Below are 20,370 nucleotides of genomic sequence, written 5' to 3' on the forward strand. Positions count from 1 at the left end.
CTCTCTCCCAAGGCAGCCTTATCTATTCCCACTGGCTTTAGTACTGTCTAATTTATGGTAAGTGCTAACAGCTTCTAATTCTATATTGCTAGCCATTGGGTTGGCCAAAAAGTGCCTTCGGTTTTTAAGTAAAAAATAAAAGACACATTTTTCATTTTCACCAAGAAGTTTATTGAACAACGTATTCACCCTTCTGTTCCACGACCTTCTGCCATTTTTTAGGCAACTTCATAATTCCATCTTCCCAAAACTTTTTAGCTTTTCGAGCAGAAAATTGTCCAGGTGCCTTTTACAGTCTTCCAGGGAATTGACATTTCTTCCATTAAGAGAATTTTGTAAAGACCGAAATAAATGGAAATCTGAAGTTGCAATGTCTGGTGAATACAGTGGTTGAGTCAGAATGTCCCAGCCAAGCTGTAACAGTTTTTGCCTGGTCATCAAAGAAACATGTAGTTTTGCGTTATCCTGATGGAAGATTATGCATTTTCTGTTGACTAATTCTGGACGCTTTTTGTCGAGTGCTGCTTTCAGTTGGTCTAATTGGGAGCAGTACTTGTGGGAATTAATCGTTTGGTTTTCTGGAAGGAGCTCATAATAGAGGACTCCCTTCCAGTCCCACCATATACACAACATCACCTTCTTTGGATGAAGACCGGCCTTTGGTGTGGTTAGCAGTGGTTCATTTCACTTGCCCCACGATCTCTTCCATTCCCCATTATTGTACAGTATCCACTTTTCATCACCCGTCACAATTTGTTTTAAAAACGGAACGTTTCCATTACATTTAAGTAGAGAATTGTATGCGGAAATATGGTCAAGAAGGTTTTTCTTGCTTAACTTATGTGGAACCCAAACATCAACGCGATTCACATACCCACGTTGGTGCGAATGATTTTCAACGCTTGATTTGAATATTTTGAGTATGTCGGCTACCTCCCGCGGGGTGTAACATTGATTGTTCTCAAAAAAAAAAACTGATTGTTCTCAATTAATGTCTCCATTTGATTGCTGTCAGCTTCAACTGGTCTGCCCGACCCCGTGGAGCATCGTCCAGTGAGAAATCTCCAGCACAAAACTTCGCAAACCACTTTTGACACGTTCAGTCAGTCACAGCACCTTCTCCATTCACGACACAAATCTGCGTTTGCGTTTCAGTTGTGTTTTTACCTTTTTTGAAATAATAAAGCCTAATATACCCAAAACGTTGCTGTTTTTCTTCCATCTTCAATATTAAAATGGCTACGCAAAAATTCACCAATTTTGATGTCTTCTTTTAAATGCACACTGATATGAGAGCTGTCACAATACAATCTAACAAAATTGTTTCGAATGAAGTTAAAGACAACTAAGTGCTACTAGAGCCATCTTACAGAAAAAACCGAATGAAACTTTTGGCCCACACAATAAATATTTAACTATTGCACTGCCTCCCTGATTCCTCTGCCTGAACATCTCAAAAGAACCTCACATTCTACATGGCGTCAAACTGAATCTGTGTGTTCCTCCCACCTCCACTCCCTGCCACATCCAAAGAATCACTCCTGCTCTGATGTTTTTCTACTGATGCTTCCAGAAACCTCTCCTCCACCTTCTACCTCAAACCAATCAACTCCTATCAATTCTACATTCTTAATATATCTAGAATTTGGCCCTCTCTCTCCATTTCTAATGCCACTTCCTTTCTCCATAACACTGTTATCTCTCCTGGATCACTACAATTGCCTCTTACCTCTTACCTTAAATTCTATTTGGCAAACACATCTATTACATTTTCATACCACTAATTTATTTATTTATCTATTATTGTTGTTTTTATTATTATTTTCTTGGCCGTGCCATGCAGCATGTGGGATCTTAGTTCCCTGACCAGGGATCGAACCCGCGCTCCTTGTGTTGGAAGCTCGGAGTCTCAACCACTGGACTGCCGGGGAAGTCCCCATACCACTAATTTAATTGTGCATTATGATTTCAATATGTGAATTTGGGGAGAGGGCACAAACATTCAGACCATAGCACCAGCTATGTGACTTTAGGCAATTTACCTAACCTGGATGTGCCCCAGTGTCTTTACCTACATAATGGAGATAATAATAACAGCCTTAACATCACAGAGCAATTACAAAAGCCAAATCAGATAACACATAAAGCTGCCTTAAATTAGGTTATACTATGCAAATGTAAGGGTCTATATTCAAGCAAATTATCCTTGATTGATTAAACAGGTTTAAAACCATAGAATAATCAGTCATTTACTAGGATGGTGGTTCTCAAATTTGAATGTGTTTTAGAATCATCTGGAATGCTTATTGAAACACAGACTTCAAGACCCCCTTCTTCAGGGTTTCTGATTCAGAACGTCTAGATTGGGGTCTGGAAATCTGCATTTTTAATAAGTCCCCAGGAGACACTGATTTTGTTAGTCCAGAGACCACAATTTGCAAACCACTGTCCTGTTCTAAGAGGATAGGAGATTTTCATTCTTGTTACAAATTTTGGTGCGTGCCCTGAGGGAAAATGGCAGGGGGATATGAAAGCATTTTTTAAAAAAGAACCTGCCCTGGTCCAAGGCGATCCCAGAAATCTCTGCGAAGGGAGGAGCATTTGAGCTGAAATCTGACACACGGGCAGCAGCTAAATCAACGTAACAGGGTGGCAGGTGGAAAGAACTGCTAGCTCCAAAGGAAAAGCATGTCAAGGACTCTGAGGTCTGATGGAATTTGGTGCTTCTGATGGAGCAAAAGGCCGTGCTAGAGTACGGGAGGTGGAGGTGGGGCGTCAGTGGAGGCACCAGGGCGAGGCTGGGGAGAGAGGAACAACCAGACCATGTGGATTTTGAATTTCATCCTAAAAGCAGCGGGAATTGGTGGAAAGGTTTCCATCAAGGGACTGAAAAGACCAAATTTGTGTTTGGTCTTCTCTCTGCCTACTGTAGAGAAAATTGATTGTAGGCAGGCAAAAGTAGAAATGGTGCAACCAGCTAGGAAGGTACCGAAGTTGCCCAGGTGAGTTGGAGGCGTGGGCTAAGGCGTGGGGTGGAGAGCTGCAGCCAGGGTAGGTGATGCAGTGGGTGGGGCGGCAGCAGAGGAAGCTGTCGGCAGGCCACCTGGACCCTGGCGTTTCTTGTTCACTGCACCCGAGAGGACTGAATAACAAAGGACTACTGTGTGATGGTGGTCATGGATGGAAGGGGATACAGGATTTAGTTTTGAACATATTGTATTTTAATTGGAAAAAATTCACATAGAGTAAAAATCAGGGCTTTTTTTTTTCTTTTGGAGGGTATACACGTCTATGAATTTGGGCAAGTGCATAGACTCACATAACCACCACTACACTGAGGATATATAACAATTTCATCTCCAAACATTCCCTCAAGCTGTCCTTGGTAGTCAAATATTCCCCTTACTCCTAAAACCTGGCAACGCCCGACAGCGTGTTGGTCCTTGTAATTTTACTTTTTCAAAAATGTCATTTAAGTGAAATCCTATAGTATATAGTAATCTTTTGAGTCTGTCTTCTTTCACTTAGAATAACGCATTTGAGATGCATCTGTGTCGTCAAGTACAGCGATAGTTCCTTTCTTTTTATTCCTAAGTGGTATTGCCTTGTATGTACCCCAGTTTGTTTATCGATTCACCCACTGAAGGACAGCTGGGTGTCCAGTTTTGGATATTTGTGAGTAATGCTGCCAGAAAGATCCATGTACAGTGAACATAGGTTTTCATTCCTCTAGAGTTGCTGGCTTGGATAAGTATATCATTAATAAAAAAACCGCTAAACTATTTTCCAAAATGGCTGTGCCACTTTGCATTCCCACTGGGGAAGTTAAGAGAGCACCAGTTATACCGTATCTTCATCACTACTTGGTATTGTTTGTTTGTTTAGAATTTTGCCCATTCTAGTGGGTGCATAGTGGTGTGGGTTTAACAGTGTTGAATGTCTTTTCATGTACGTATTTTACATATGTATATTGTCTTTGCTGAAGTGTCCCTTGAAATCTTTTGTCTAATTTTTAACCAGGTTGTTTGTTTTCTTCTTGGTGAGTTGGTCATATTGTATTTGATAGGATTTGGTGAAATCTTGGTGACAAGGTCAGCCCTTGGAGATATAAGCTTAGGGTTCAGAGATGTCTGGTCTGCAGATGGACATTTGGGAGTCAGGGCATAGAGATGCACGATAGTCCAAGGAGTGCTAACAGAACTGAGTCTGGAGAAATTCCAGCACCTAAATGGCCAGGGAAAAGGGGGAGCTCACAAAGGAGACTAAAGATAAGAAACCATAGAGGGTGAGGGAAACTAGAAAAGTGTAGTGTGAAGGAAACCCGATGAGCTTGTTCCAAAAGAAAGATGGTGGACAGCAGAGCTGAATGCTGGTGAGTGAGCAGGTGTAATAAACACTACAAAAGGCCCATTTTGTTTACCAACTAAAGGAAAACTGTTTCTCAACTCACGACACTTCTGACACCAAATGTGTGTGTTGTCCACACCAAACATCTCTCCAGTTCTCTGTAGATATCACCTGGTGTCTCACAATTTAATTCAATTCAGACACTAACTACCTGGGGTTAGTGCAGACCCCACGGGTTAGGGGCTCAGTCCCCCAAGATGCCAGTCTCAAGTCTGGGCCTCCTGTACTCCTGACCCATCAGCTATAAATCAAGGGTTCCCAGGACTCCCCTCCTGCAGTTTGGTAATTTGTTAGAACGGCTCACAGAACTCAAGGAAACACTTTACTTACGATTACTGGATAATTATGAAGGACAGAACTCAGGAACAGACAAATGCAAGAGATGCACAGGGCTTCCCTGGTGGCGCAGTGGTTGAGAGTCCGCCTGCCGATGCAGGGGACGTGGGTTCGTGCCCCGGTCCGGGAAGATCCCACATGCCACGGAGCAGCTGGGCCCGTGAGCCATGGCCGCCGAGCCTGCGCGTCCGGAGCCTGTGCTCCGCAACGGGAGAGGCCACAACAGTGAGAGGCCCGCGTACCGCAAAAAAAAAAAAAAAAAAAAGATGCACAGGGCAGGGTATGGTAAGAGGCAAGGGGCTCCCATGCTCCCTCCAGGCGTGCCACCCTCCTGGCACCTCCCTGTGCTCACCAACCCAGAAGGTCTCCCAATCCCATTGTTTAAGCGTTGACATATACACACTACTAACTGTAAAATAGCTAGCTAGTGGGAAGCAGCTGCATAGCCCGGGGAGATCAGCTCGGTGCTTTGCGATGACCTAGAGGGGTGGGATAGGGAGGGTGGGAGGGAGGCTCAAGAGGGAGGGGATATAGGTATACATATAGCTGATTCACTTTGTTGTACAGCAGAAACTAACACAACATTGTAAAGCAATTATACTCCAATAAAGATGTAAAAAAATAAAATACAATAAAATTTTTAACTCAGAAAAAAAAGATTTAAAAAAAAGATTTTTATGGAGGTTCCATTATGTTGCATGACTGATTAAATCATTGGCCGTTTGGTGATTAACTCAATCCCCATCTCCTCCCAGAGATCAGGGTGGGGCTGGAAGTTTCAACTCTCTAATCAAACGACTGGTTCCTTTGGTAACCAATCCCCATCCTCTGAAAGTCACCTCATTAGCATAAACCCAGGTAAGGTGGAAAGGGACTTACTAAGAGTACCAAAAGATGTCCCCTCTCATATTTAGCACTCAGGGAATTACAAGGGCCTTAGGAGCTCTGTCCCAGGAACCAGCGACCAAGACCAAATATACACATTTCACAGTGTCACCCCAACACCGAAGTCACTGGTAAGCTTAGGATTATGTCAATGACCCTCAAGGGGTAGGTGTCAGTGGGAAGAAGGAAATGGAGTCAGCAGTCATCTCTTCAGATTTGGCTTTAAAGAGACACAGAGGGTAGTAACTGGAAGTAGGATCGAGGAAATTATGTTCTTAAGCCCTGCCAGAATTGTAGAATTTCTAAATGAAGACTTGACTCCATTCACTTACTCAACATTTATGAGGTCCTGCTATGTGCTGATGAAACACAGCTGAATATGATCAAGGTCCTAGATGGCAAACAACTAGCTCTGGACAGCTGGCCTGCGTCTGCGGGTCTGCCTCTATGGGGTCCAGAGGTCAACCAACTCTGTATAAAACATATTCCCCCCCAAAATCCAGAAACACAGGTTTGAGCTGGGCGGGTCCACTTATACACCGATTTTTTTTCAATAAATACTACAGTACTACACAATCCAAGGTTGGTTGAATTTGCCGATGTGGAACTTTGGATATGGGTAGCTGACTGTCAAGTTCACAGCTAATTTTCAACGTCAAGGGTTGGCACCCCTAACCCCAGAGTGGTTCAAGGGTCAGCTGCATTTACATAGCATTTACATTGTGTTAGGTTTTATAGGTAATCTAGAGATGATTTAAAGTATATGGGAGGACGTGTGTAGGTTACATGCAAATCCCACACCATTTAATATAAGGGACTTGACTATCCTCGGGTCTTGGTATCCATGGGAGATCCTGGAACCAATCCCCCACAGATACCGAGGGATGACTCTATACAGTTCCTGAGCAGAACAGACAGTTCTGTGTGTGACATTAAGGTGTAAGAGACCCCTTACTAGCATTTTTCTTCTGTTTGTGAAACCTATACAGGTTTTGAGGTCATAAAAAATCGGAGCTGGAAGGGAACTGAGAGATCATCTAACAGCCCTTTCATCTTACAAATGTAGGAATTTGGGTCCCAGAGAGGTTAAGTAGCTTGCCCAAGGACGCACATCTAATAAGTGGCAGATTCAGGAATAAAGCCCTTATCATCTGCTTCCCAATTCAGGGAATTTTCCACTACTCCAGGCCAGATCATACATACAAGTGTCAATTTCTGCACTTGTAATTTCATAGAGCTGAACCATTACTTTAAATGGTAATGTTAATGAATTCCATGAGTCAGTGCTTATTTTCATATTGTGTCAATTAATTGTGGTTTGGGGGTAATTCACTCCAAGGCCCTGGATTATAAAATGCAGCGTCAGCTGTTTTTTCAAGGTAATTCATTCCAAAACTTGGACCAAGGACACCTAATGTAGTTCAGAGTTAGTTGAATTTGTCTCTAAGTGTCCTCGGATCAAAAATCAAGAGTCCTGTCCGTTTCCCCCATACCATGGCTATAGGGAAGAATTGTGGCATTGGGCTGGGGTGGAGGGGGGTTCCATGGAACCTGGGGAAGTAGGTACGCTGGGGAATGTAAGGGTCAGGCTTGAGGTAACCCCGCTGTAACCTGGTGGGTGATGTGCTGTTGCGACTGTTTTGGGAGATGGCCTTTCTTTGTAATTGCAGCCAGAGATGACAGTTGGAAGAACTAATGGGATTTCTGACCCAGACTTCCCTTCAGCAATCTGGACTGGGCTCTTACCATCTGGAAAATATCAATTTCATTTGGAAACCAAGAACATCATCTACCTCATCTAGAACTAGTTACTTCCCCAGCCAGGAGTACAAGGAGGTCAAGGAGAAACAGGGAAAAAAAAAAAAAAATCATTCAGTTGTACAGAACAGCCATTTTGATGCCCAAGGCATTTGGTAATCAGATGAATCTTCGGGCACCTCTGCCATCCAACCTGATCTCTTGAGCTCATCAGAGGAGGCAGATTAGACTGCATTGCTCTATCTAAGCAGCGTGGCCTTGGGCAAGTGATGTCTTCATTAAACGTAAGAGCTGGAAAGCCTGTCTGAGCTCAGGTAGTCTATTGTTACCGACCAGGAAGCCAGATTTAGAGAAATGAAACATCTTGTATTACTTACATTTGTGGAGGTGCCCACCTTCTCTCTGTGCCCTCAGGCTTCCTCACCTGTAAAATAAGGAGGTTGAACAAGATGACCTCTAACACCCTCTCCACCTCTGGCATTCAATGCCCTGAAAGTTCCCGAGAGTCCTGCTACCCGGCAGGTGCAGTGGTCAAGCAGTCTTGGGCATTACCCGGGAAAACAGACCTGTGGAATCTCGGGTCCCAACCAGACCTACTGAATGAGAATCCGCATCTGAACAAAATCCCCAGGCGATTCATATGCACGTTAGAGTCGTCTTTAGAAATCTGGTTGATTTTGGCCCTAGATAGTTTGCGTTCTTTCCCTAAGGCTTTCAAGCCTCATTCTCTCAATAGCCTGCAGGTGTCACCAGAGAGCCAGCAGTGATCTTACTGGAGAGGCGGGAACTGTGTAGTTTTTATTCCCCTTTCTTTTGTGTATTCTACCCTCCTGCCCTTCAAGTTCCCGTACACTCTTTGGCCTGTTATCCAGTAAGCTGGAGAAATGGGCTGCAAAGTGTATTTTGCAGCTGTTCACACTACAGGTGCTTCAGTGTCTGCCCTTCCAGAAAAGAACTGGACTTAGGGGACCTCTTGTTTCATGCGCAGACTCCCATGGAGTGATTTTTTAAAGACCCCAATTCTGTGTTTCCTTGACAATTCAGGCAAATCTGTGGCTGATACTCTAACAATGTAATACTACAATGAGTATACTTTATCTTGGTCCCAGAATTTATTTATTAAGGTATGTGTATTGTATTATATTATCGATCAATTCTCACAATTTTAAATTATAATGACCATCTTTCCAGTAAACCAAAGGCTGAAGTCTTCCATGTAATTATATAAATGTTATTATTCGTATAACCCTTTAGATCTTTTTAAGAACACTTTTAATTTAACATATTTTTTAAAAATCCTTGTAACACAAGGTGTGTAGGATACTTCAATTATAGATGATGATCTTGAGGCTGGAGTTTCATCTCGTACCTTGTGGAAATAAGACTTGGATCCAGGTCTCCTGATTCCATATTCTATAATCTTTCTACTTTACCAAATGGCCTCCCCTAACTATAGTCAAATTTCTGCTCAATGAATGATGTCAAACTACAGTTGCTCACAACTGAGGTGTTTAATTGGGGGGATGTAACATTTTTACCTACTGATTTTTGTTTGTTTTTGTTTTCGGCCGTGCGGCATGTGGGATCTTCGTTCCCCACCAGGGATGGAACCCATGCCCCCTGCAGTGGAATTGCGGAGTCCTAACCACTCCACCGCCAGGGAATTCCCCTACTGATATTTTTCTGCGTTGTGTTAATTCACCAGCAATAACTGATTAGATAATGGAATTTCCAAAGATCTCCTATGTCTGTGGTTGGGAAGCTGCTACTGGGAAAAATGTACTTTAGAAATAATAATATCCCAAGTACTGTGGGATGGGGTAACAAAGCCAATACCCGCTTGTCCCCTCAACCATCCCTCCACCCAGCCCCCAACACACAAGTTCTCTTTCTTCTCTCTCTAGTTTAGAAAGGAGAGGGTTTTTCTTCCTGCCTCTTTCTATTCCTTCTTTTCTCTGATACTAAGCACCTAGTATTTATCAGACCTTCCAGCAGCTGCTGATGACACAGTGGGGACACTGTGGGTGCTGATGTGCTGATGACACAGTGGGTTCCTGCCCTCATGAAGTTGACAGTCTATTGAGGGAATCAGATACCAGACAAATAGGAGTAGTGATGTGAAAAGGAAAGAGCAGGGTACCATGAGAGTGGATAATAAGGAGACATACCCTAGAGTGGGGCTCCGGGAAGACTCCCCCAGCAGCACTGATATTTAGGTGGAGAGCTGAAAGACAGCAATGGTAGGGAGTGGGAGTGGGGCCGCGGAAGGAGGAACTCTCTCTGCAGAGGAAATGACACACGTGTTGGGACTGTCAGGTAGACTGGAGTGAAGTGGCAGGAGACGGGCAGTGGGACAAGATGAGGTCAGAGAGATGGCCTGGGTTCAGATAGTCAAGGGCTTCATGGTCCAAACACAGTACTCCCTGCTCCAAAATTATTGGTGATGAGTCCACCTGTTTATATATTTCAGTGGGAGCATCCTGCTACTATTCATATCTTTTGAGGAGCTTTAAAATATACATTGGGGGAATTCCCTGGCGGTCCAGTGGTTAGGACCCTGCACTTCCACTGGAGGGGGCACGGGTTCAACTCCTGGTAGGGGAACTAAGATCCCTCATGCCGTGCAGTGCAGCCAAAAAATAAAATTAAATTAAATTAACATTGGGATATAGTATTTCATTTTTTTAAACATCAGAATTAAGAGTGTACCTAAAAGTGATCAGACGTCAGAATGAGAGACTGCATGTTTACATCTCTTTCTGTCTCATAGTTATTCATTCGTGCATTTAACTCATACTAATTCTAATAGCTTGTTCATAGTCTTAAGTTTTCTGTGTGTATATGATCATGTTTCCTATGTATATCACCTGCAAGTGCTTAGTTTTGTTTCTTCCTTTCCACTCCTCACACTTTTAATTTCTTTTTCTTTTCTTATTGTGCAGGCCAAGATGTCTGGCACATTGCTGAAAGGTAGCAGAGATGGCTGGCATTTTTAATCTTGTTTCTGATGTTTCAAAGGAAAGTTGCTAATATTTACATGTAAGTATCTTTGCTACACGCTGATATTTACATGTAAGTATAGTTGTTACATGTCTTGTAAGTATAGTTGTTACATGTCTTGTAAGTATATTTGTTTATGAGGAATTCCTGTCTATCCTTATTTGCAAAGAGTTTTTATTATTAATGAATATTGAATTTTCATTTATTGAGATAACCATTTACTTTTTCTCCTTTAACCTGGTAATGATTTACATTAGTAGATTTTCTAATGTTAAACCAAGTTTGCATTCCTAGGATAAATCCAACGTGGCATGTTGGACAATGCTTTTTATACTTTGCTGGATTCCATTTGCTAATACGATGTTTAGGGTTTTTGCATCTATGTTGATGGCTGAGATTGGCCTATAATTTTTCCTTTTTCATGTGTTTTTTCTTCTTTTGTTATGGAGGTCATTCACGTTTCATATAATGAGTTTCATAAAATTATCTTTTTCTATCATCAGGAAATATTTGTGTAAGATTCCCACACTCTGTTCTTTGAATGTTTGGTACAGCTTATCTGTTCAACCACCTGCAGATTCTATTTCTTTCAATGTCATTGCAATATACACTACTATCTATAAAATAGATAACTAATGAGAACCTACTGTATAGCACAGGGAACTCTATTCAATGCTCTGCGGTGACCTAAATGGGAAGGAAGTCCAAAAAAGAGTGGATTTATGTATACATATAACGCATTCACTTTGCTGTACAGCAGAAGCTAACACAACCTTGTAAAGCAACTGTACTCCAATAAAAAAAATAAATTAAAAAAAAGTCATTGCACTAATTCAAGTTCTTGGTGCCATTTTGGCATTTAAAAATTACCTGTGGGCTTCCCTGGTGGCGCAGTGGTTGAGAGTCCGCCTGCCGATGCAGGGGACACGAGTTCGTGCCCTGGTCCGGGAAGATCCCACATGCCGCGGAGCGGCTGGGCCCGTGAGCCATGGCCGCTGAGCCTGCGCGTCTGGAGCATGTGCTCCACAATGGGAAAGGCCACAACAGTGAGAGGCCCGCGTAACCCAAAAAAAAAAAAAAAAAAAAAAAAATTACCTGTGATGTCACCTCAATTTTCATCTAAATTTCATCTAAGTTTTCAAAAAATTCATAGACATAAAGTTGTTTATAATATTCTCTTGTTTTCTTTTTATTCTCTGCTACGTCTCTACTTTGTCCTTGTTTACATTCCTAACATATTCTTTGTTTCACCTCTTTTTCTTCTTGATCAGTTTTGCCTCAAATCTATCAACATTATTTGTCTTTTTAAACTTCCAGCTTTGGCTCTGTTCATCCACAATTATGTCCATTGTTCACAATTTATCTATCCATTCACCTGTTGCTGGGCACTGATGGACACACAAAAAAATACGTTTTTGTGTATTAGAAATAAAGCTTCTATGAACATTAATATATCAGGTCTTTGTGTGAACACGTGCTTTTATTTCTCTTCCATAAACACCTAGGACTGAAATGGCTAGATTGTATGGCAGGTATATAAGTAACCTTATAGAATTCTAGTACTATCATTGCTTGTGTTACATAGAGTGTAGTGTTTAAGACTTCTCGGATTCAAGTCCTAACTTCTTCATTTACTGTGTGATCTTCTCCGTGCCCGAGTCTCCCCCACAGAACTGGAATGATTAGAACAGAACCAGTGGTTGTAAAAATTGAAGGAGTTCATTCTTGTAAAGCCCGAAGAACCTGTCCCACGTTAAATGCTAAAGGGATGTTAGCTATTGTTTCTGCTTATGTACTGCTATTTGGAATGAACAGGCACGTGTACTTAGTGTTCAATCATCCTCATTTCCTATTTGTTGATTATTTGCATAACCAGAGCCACCTATGCTCTTGTTAACTCATTAGCAATGAAGATGATTTTTTTAAAAAACAATTGAGCTATTTGTGTTTTGTATAAGTAGCATGGCAGGCAACCACTGTTCCCTTACCTGGGTATTTCCTGTTGTTAGATATTATTGTTCTTGTGTGGTTAATGTTATACTGAAAGCCTGTGAAAAGGATATAAGAGCTAGAAGGTAAGCTCCCTGAGGGCAGGGACCAAATCAGTCTGGTCCTATATCTCCTACACCTGGTCTGGGCCTCACACGTGGCAGAGACTCAATAATTATGGATTAAGTGAACATGCAGATGAAGGAAGGGCAAGAACTTTGTCAGAACCATTGCCCTGGGTTTCCACCGGGAGAGAAAGGTGATCCGTTGTGCCTGTTAAAGTGATCTGTATCCGTCAGCAGCAGAAGGATGAGGTCTTCCCCTGGGCCCAGAATGAGCTCTCAGTGACTGGAGGTCCTGGAGGCAACAGAGCCAGTGCACTCGTTTCTGCTTGTTGAGGAGAACAAGATGGGAAATGAGAAAGCACCCATGATGTAGACACAGGCAGGGGCTGAGAGGCAAGCGGGCCAGGCAAGGAGCCAGGACATTTTTACCGGCTCTTGGGGACCACAACTCAAGTAGTTTTTGAAGGATCTAAGACTTCCGTTTTGGAGACTTGTCTGTTTGAAAGCTGTTTGTCTCTTTCTGAAATTACTTCCTCGTTGCTCATCCTTAGTTTAACTGGGCCAAGTACTGAGGAGAAGCATGCAAGCAGCCCCGGGGAGCTGACCTTTGGAAGGAGTCTGTGCGGTCGGGGGCCGTGAGAGAAGGTGACAGGGAAGCCCTCTCCCCACCTGGAGAGCCTCTTTCCAGAACTAGTCTCCACCAGATCCTCATGTCATGCTGAGTTCTAACCACGAAGTCTCTTCCCTTATGATTCTCTCCCACCAGAAAATACCCACAGGGCAGACTTCTGCTTTGGGCCATGAGAGAGTCCTTACCAGAATCATCCTCCTTCTGTCATAACTAGAAAATTGTCCAAAATACTTGACAAAATATTTTCAGACTTTGGACCACAGGTAGCATAAGTCTTTGCTCCTTGAGAAAAAGATAGCAAGTGAGGTGAGCCTCCCCTGGCCTAGGTTCCCTGCTGACTGCAGCCAAGTGGCAAACTCGCAGAGGTGAGGAGAATTGAAGATTGGGTAGGCCAAGGTGGCTGGAATTTGCAGGGCACAGTATCCGAGAGTACGGAGCTACGCAGAGAAATTTCCAGAAAGGTGTATAGGGTTCCCTCGAGTTGTCCGCTGAATACCAATCTGTGTGAGCCCCAGGAGGCCAGCTAGAACAACCTCTGAGGAAGGCATCATTACCAGAACTCATACAGAGCTGGGGCTCGTTCAAGTTCCCTCCAGCTGGGGTGGGAGGATGACCTGGGGGACGGGGGGTCCTCCCAGAAAGCTCCTTAGCCTATTCTAACTGGGGGCTGAGCTGGTGGAGAGGATTCGATAACAAAGCTCCAGTCAGTCAGAACCCATCTCGGCTCCCAGAAGCGAAAGGTGGAGGAGAAGGAGAGGAAAAGGAAGGGAAAGATGTTCCATGGAGGGTTGAAGGGAGAGCGCTTCTAAGAAGAGAAAGACAAGTGATTCACACAGCTGACATCTTACAGAAATGTTAGCGTAACTGTCAGAACACAATGTAGCTGAAGAAACCACGGTGCCTATGGTGGAGAACGGCGTAACTCCTTTCCATAATTCAAACCCACTACAGTGGTTGGGTTGACCACAACACACGAAGGTGCCAAAGGTCAGTTCTCAGGTATCTGAGACCAGGGAAAAGCAGTGCCTTGTAGACATTAGAGTGGAGAAGAAGGGCCACCGCCGTTCTCCATGGGACTGAATATAGAACGGGAACCACAGTGATTTGGGGGTGGGTATCACCGGACTTTTTAGAGAAAACCAGGATGCCTCCTTTGTGCATTTCCAGAAAGTCCACTTTTCTCTGTTGACTTCCTTTGGCAAACTTTTATGGCCTACAGGAAGCTTGGGCCATTAGGTTTTCCCACAGGTGCAGCTATGAGTTTGTGGCCAGGACTAGGCGGTGACCTGGGCCATCCCCACACTCTCCCCGGGTCCTGTGCCTGGGAGTTCATACCTCTCACTGGGTGACGAGGCCCAGTGACGTCACAGACCTTGTACCAACTCCGGATGGTCTTCTTACCTGTGAATGGAACTCCAGATGCGAGCACATCCCCAAGTAAGAACTCTGGAGAAGTGAGGAAATAGGTGTTCTTTCCTTTAATGACTATGAAAGCAATTCTCTTACAAGCTGGGCCGTGATTATTGTTCTGCTGCTTGGGACCCTTTCCTTAGGTTACCGAATAGGGCTTAAGACACCATGTGCCACCATGTTCTTGGTCTAGACTGTGGTTACTGACCTCTGGAAGTATTAAGACAGCTTCTCATAAGCCACCCATTCCACCAATTCCCGCTGAAAAATTATCAGACGATCCAATTTTCACCCGTCCTCCCCACGCTCACCGGGTTTTCATGAGAAAGAATATGAGGGGAAGCTTGTTAGCAACATGTTTTTAGCTTTATTGAAATTCTTTCTTATAAAAGGTCTGATGTATTTTAGGCCTGGCCTAATTTCCTTTAGTCCCTGAAATACAGGTCCATGGTTATTTTATTTCCATGTCCTCTTAAGTAGGAATGTAAACTAGTAGACTTTTATTTTAAGGTTCAGACACTTATCACCGTCGTTTTTCTTTGATGTAAAGCAAGACTTGTATTTTCCCGAATGAAAAGACCAAGTAAGAAAGTTATGTGGGTCTGCGTTGGTAGGATAACTGGATTCTTTGCCAGAACGGACTTGGGAATTTACATCGTTCAACGTGACATCTTTCCACCTTGAGTATTTTCTTTTTTAATGCAAAATTTGTGGTGTGCTGAGCTATTTATAGTAAAGAGTGCTGTGTTCATATATGCATACATATATTGGCTCTGGGAAAAGATGCATGAGTACATGCGTGTTATGTAAACATAGCAATTAGTCAGAAGGAGAGTCTCTGATCGTTGGGACATTAATGAATAACAAGCATATGGCTCGCAAAGAACAACCAATAGCACATATTGGTTCAGTTGCCAGCCAGGAACTTTGCTGGTCTTACACCCAGAGGGTCCCAGCTGTCACCTTCCCCAGGCAAGCGGTGCTCACCAGATAGGACAGGTGATTGTGTATCTGAGGCCTGACTGAGTTTGTGTCTCCCTCAAGGGAGGAGGGTCTGCGCTCACTTGCTACCATGTAGGTCCCCAGGCCTAGAACACATATATGGCCCAGTCTGACCTCCTCCTCGTGTCAAAAGCAGAATATGGTCTCCCCATCACTAGGAAAGGGGTGCAGATTGAGGACTTGCAAAGGCCCACGGCCTCTTCTTCTCCCAGAGATTGTAGGGAATCCTCATTTCCTTTCAATCTTTTTTTTTTCTTTTAATATTTATTTATTTGGTTGCAGTGGGTCTCAGTTGAGGCAGGCGGGCTCCTTAGTTGAGGCTCGCGGCCTCCTTAGTTGCGGCTCGCCGGCTCCTTAGTGGCGGCACGTGGGCTCCTTAGTTGCGGCATGCATGTGGGATCTAGTTCCCTGACCAGGGATCGAACCCGGGCCCCCTGCATTGGGAGCACGGAGTCTTAACCACTGCGCCACCAGGGAAGTCCCCTCCTTTCACTCTTATAGGCTCCATCAGGACATGTGTTCTCCTGACCACAGGATGACACCCAAAGAGGCCTGGAATGTTCCATATCATCACCTCCAAAGAGCTCCGAGACACAGGTGACATAGCTTCAACCCTGACTGCCAGATACCTGAGGGCTGATCTTGGTTTAACCCAGACAGCCCCCATGTCCGCCTCCAAATCAGCTTTCCTCCTGTGTGGATGGTTGCCCTAGGAGCCAGTCCTGTCTGACCTTGAACTCACACCCTGTGCGGTTTGGAGTATGTAACCTTCTAGTCACACCCGTCCTGCACCCAAGCTTCTTGCTCGAGCCTGGCCAAGACACAGGAAAGTTCAGGTAGCAACAGTGGTCTCAGTCATTCTCGATCTGACTAATAGGTCAGGTGAAGGGGTCAGTTGAATGCTACCTGGCGGTGACGTGGTACCCACACTAACGTGACTTATAGGAATGCTGCAAAGTGATAAACGAATTTAGCACCCAAGATACTATGTAATAGCACGCGTGGCAGTCACTCAATAAATGTTCCTTTCACTCCTCTTCTCTGAATCCAGACTGCTTCCTGCAGGAGACTCGCATTTCCCTCTGGCTCCTACAGCTGGCCTCTCCTCTATGTCAGTTCCCCCAACTAACAAACGCTGTGCAGAGGCAGAGTAAAGGGGGAAAATGAATCACTCAGTATTGTCTCTGGCTGGTCAAAACTCTTGGCCTGAGGTTTGGGAATAATCTGCAGAGTAAACGATCTGGGATGCCTCCCTCCCATCTTCACGGATGCATTTGTGGCCAACATTTATCTGTAACTCACAGACCACAGAGAGCATGGATACGGAGGCCTGACGCATGGTGTTTTAGAAGACTTGGCAAAACGGCGATCCAGTTGACCAGGGCTCCATGCAGGAACCCTGGTGGAAGGGAGAGACAGGCAGTAGATCCCAGAGTTGTGCTTTGGAAAAGATGTCCAAGGAGAGGAGGATGGCAGGCCACCATGGGTCCTGGGATGGGAATCCGGGGGTCTGGGGGTGCTGGGCGGGGAGGCATGGGTCAGGGGAGCCCCGAGCGATGCCCCCACCCCAGGAATGCAGGAAGGAGGCTTGGCAGCTGGGTCCGGACCTTGGGCTGTGCCCACTGTCAGTGTCTCTTGCATGTCACTCCAGCATCCTCAGCGTGTCCGCAGTTTGTCACCCCCCATTTGGAGAAGCTGCAGCGGAAGATGCTCTCCTCCGTGCCCTTGCAGGCGACATCATCCATCCAAATCCTCCCTGTGCCTGTGGAGACAAGTCAACACGATTTCTTAGCGGAGATGCAGGAGGGCAGAACAGACAGGAACACTGCTGTCTGTCCTTGACCCGGCTGTCCCAAGCTCTGCTGTCAGTTCTCAAATCTAGTGGTTCCCATCTGCCTTCTCCATTCCACCAAGACCAAATACTTCTTTTCTAGCTCAGTTTCTTGAGGGCAGAATAAGAATAATTGACAGTGGAGACGGTGGTATTTACTGAGTAGCCCCTATGTGTCAGCATCTTACACATACGATCTTCATCCATTCTCACCATGGTGCTGTGAGATAGCCATGAATAAACCCTTTTCCTAGATGGGAAAACTGAGGTTCAGATGGCAACTGGTGCAAGGTTGCTCAGCTTGTAAGTGGCAGAGTCTGAACTCAAGCCCAAGTCTTGCTGCCTCCCAGGCCATGCTTTATACGAGACACTTCATAGCTTTTGAGATACGATATCTTGCGGCATTTGTTGATGAATATTCAGACGGGGCCTAATCAGAAGGACAATGTTAGACAGACGCTGGGTTGGACAGATCCAGTGCCCCATAAGTATCTCAAGTATGCCAGTACCAACATTACCTTCAATCTTTTGAAATTTAAAGCAGACAGTCTCTTTCTATGAGCTCAAAACATTGGTACTCGGAATGACAGGGGATCCCAGAATTTAACATTATAACCAGACATCTATGTAATGACAGGCAGAAGCATCCCTAACCACAAGTAATTAGGTCAAGTTCCCAAAATACAAGGTCCCTACGACAATGTAGCTGAGTTTTGCCTGTCTGTTCACTCAGCTCTTAAGGGGACCAACCTACTGGTCTGAAGATGCCCATGCAGGGGAGCCTTTAGCTGGCTTTCCCAAGATTGTACCTGAGTCTCAAGAGACATAGACTTGGCACTGAGGTCCCTTACTGAATGTCAAGGGAATAGGGCAGCTGGGTGAGGCTCCAAGGGAATGGAGAGGGCTCGTCTGGGGTCAGAGGGGTCAGTGGAGAGGGGAGAAGTCACCTAGAGCCCCTGCTGATGAACGGGCAGGGCCATCACCCATGGTTCAGGTGGGCTCTCTGGGCTGATGGCCAAGGAAGGTCTCCAATGGCAGGAGCTCACTTGGGAGCCCTCTGGAAGGAAGCCTGAGCTTTAGGGCTCCCCTCTCCCGTGGAAGCAGTAGCTTAGAGCTTCGCTGCACAAAGCGTGGTCCCGGACCAGTGGCATCAGCATTCCCCAGAGCTTGTCAAAACTGCAGAACCTCAGGCTCCACCCAACACCTACTGAATCCAAATCTACCTTTGAAGCAAGTGGTTCTGCATTGAAGTGTGAGAAGCAGAAATAGGTACAGCACAAATAGGGCTTTACAATAAGTAGAATAAATCTCAGTTCAAGTCTCATTCCCATCTAGGAAGACCATTTCAGTTGTAAAACTGGGAAGGGATTCCCGAGATATGAGACATTTCGTGCTAAAGCTGGGTAGGTTCTGGGTAAACCGGGATGGTCACTCCAGCACCCTGACTTGTTAGGTCTATGAGCCAGCACCAAAAATCATGGGGTCAAAGGTCATAAACGGGGTTCCAACATTACTGACTGTGTCAACCTGGGCAAGTTCAACGAGGTAACATGTATTCCTGTATTTTGTTTTTTGTGTTTTTTGGGCCACACTGCATGGCATGTGGGATCTGAGTTCCCCAACCAGGGATGGAACCTGCACCCCCTGCATTGGAAGGGCGGGGTCTTAACCACTGGACCACTGGGGACGTCCCAAGAGAATATTTTTCTTATTTTTGGCCACACCATATGGCTTGTGGGATCTTAGTTCCCCGACCAGGGATTGAACCCGGGCCCTCGGCAGTGAGAGCACAGAGTCTTAACCCCCGGACCACCAGGGAATCCCCAGTTCCTGTATTTTAAAGGGCTTTCAGATGCACCAAAACCCTATACAAAAGGTAGCTCAGGGATTAGTACTGTGCCCTGACCCTACCCCCGTTTTCTCCCTGTCCCAACTCTCAGCAGCCAGACAACATCTCCTTTTAGAGGAATTGTCAGGACTAATTCTTAAAACCCTTAAAACTGTCACTCACCCTTGGATTGCGTGGGAAACCCCTTTACAAAGAGCATCAAGGGAGCACCTAAACCATTTTGCTGCCCACGAAATCAACCGCATGAACTAAGTGGTTTGGACATATTTTTTATGCCGAGATGTTCAGCATCTGTTGTCATGGGAATACCAAGCAGTGAATTCAGGAACAGAGCTGGGAGGAGAGGCCTCCTTCTGCTGTCTTTTTGGATGTTATTTCTTCATCAGAGCCTCTTCCCTAGCGGGATACAGCGTGCCTCTTACACAATAAGCCCTCTGAAGCCGAGCAAAAATTCTCAGATTAAATGTCTCCTGGAAAACACATCAGTTTACAAATTACCCTTCCTTGGGCTACAGGCCCGAGAGCTCTGTGGGATTAGTCACATCCAAAACAAATAAAGGAGCAAATGAAGGAGACCGACAAATACAGAACAGGCCCCAAGGTTACGAGCCCAAATGCATACACAGGATCACAAGACCCCAAACTCTAGCTGGTGTTTGGCTAGGGAGCTCTGGCTAACATCCAGTCACGGAAGAGCTAATAAAATGAGAAAAGCGTTGTTAACTCAGCAGCAGTGAGTATCTACAGTTCCTGGGACATCGCTGAAGGGCCTATGAACCCGAAGACCGTTTCTGCTCCTTGCCATGTCAGAGGAGCTAGCACTGTCATGACTCCAGGTACCAATCATCCTTTTAGCTTTAGAGCTGACACCTGATACTCAACGTGTGGCCCAAGGACCAGGAGATCAGTATCACCTGGGAGGTTGTTAGCAACACAGAGTCTCGGGCCCACCCAGACCCGAATCAGAGTCTGCAACTTAACAAGATCTCCTAGATTCAGGCATGCGTTCAGGTCTGAAAAGCCCTGCTCTAGATTAGGTCTGCTCCTCCGCAGTCTTCCTGGGAGCTCCATAAATGCCCCATCAGGTAAGCGGGAAAGGGGCTACTCTGCTCCCCACTGTACAGTCAGAAAAATTAAACAACAGGGTGAGGTTTTTACCTTGAGGAGGAAAAACTGGGACGAGAGGCCAGGTCTTCTGACACTTAGA

General features: G+C 44.9%; 1 protein-coding gene across 2 annotated transcripts in view; it reads right to left on the minus strand.

The window, feature by feature from the left end:
• Positions 1-14,825: 14,825 nt before the first annotated feature.
• Positions 14,826-20,370, minus strand: part of SCARA5 (scavenger receptor class A member 5) — a 117,756-nt gene continuing 112,211 nt past the window's right edge. For both annotated transcript variants that reach the window (XM_067745253.1, XM_067745254.1), the window contains exon 9: positions 14,826-17,245. In XM_067745253.1, coding sequence (XP_067601354.1) covers positions 17,109-17,245 — 137 coding nt within the window. In that variant the 3' untranslated portion in view covers positions 14,826-17,108. The remainder of the gene's footprint in view (positions 17,246-20,370) is intronic.

The sequence above is a fragment of the Pseudorca crassidens genome, chromosome 7, assembly GCF_039906515.1.
Source record: "Pseudorca crassidens isolate mPseCra1 chromosome 7, mPseCra1.hap1, whole genome shotgun sequence".
Lineage (NCBI taxonomy): Eukaryota > Metazoa > Chordata > Mammalia > Artiodactyla > Delphinidae > Pseudorca > Pseudorca crassidens.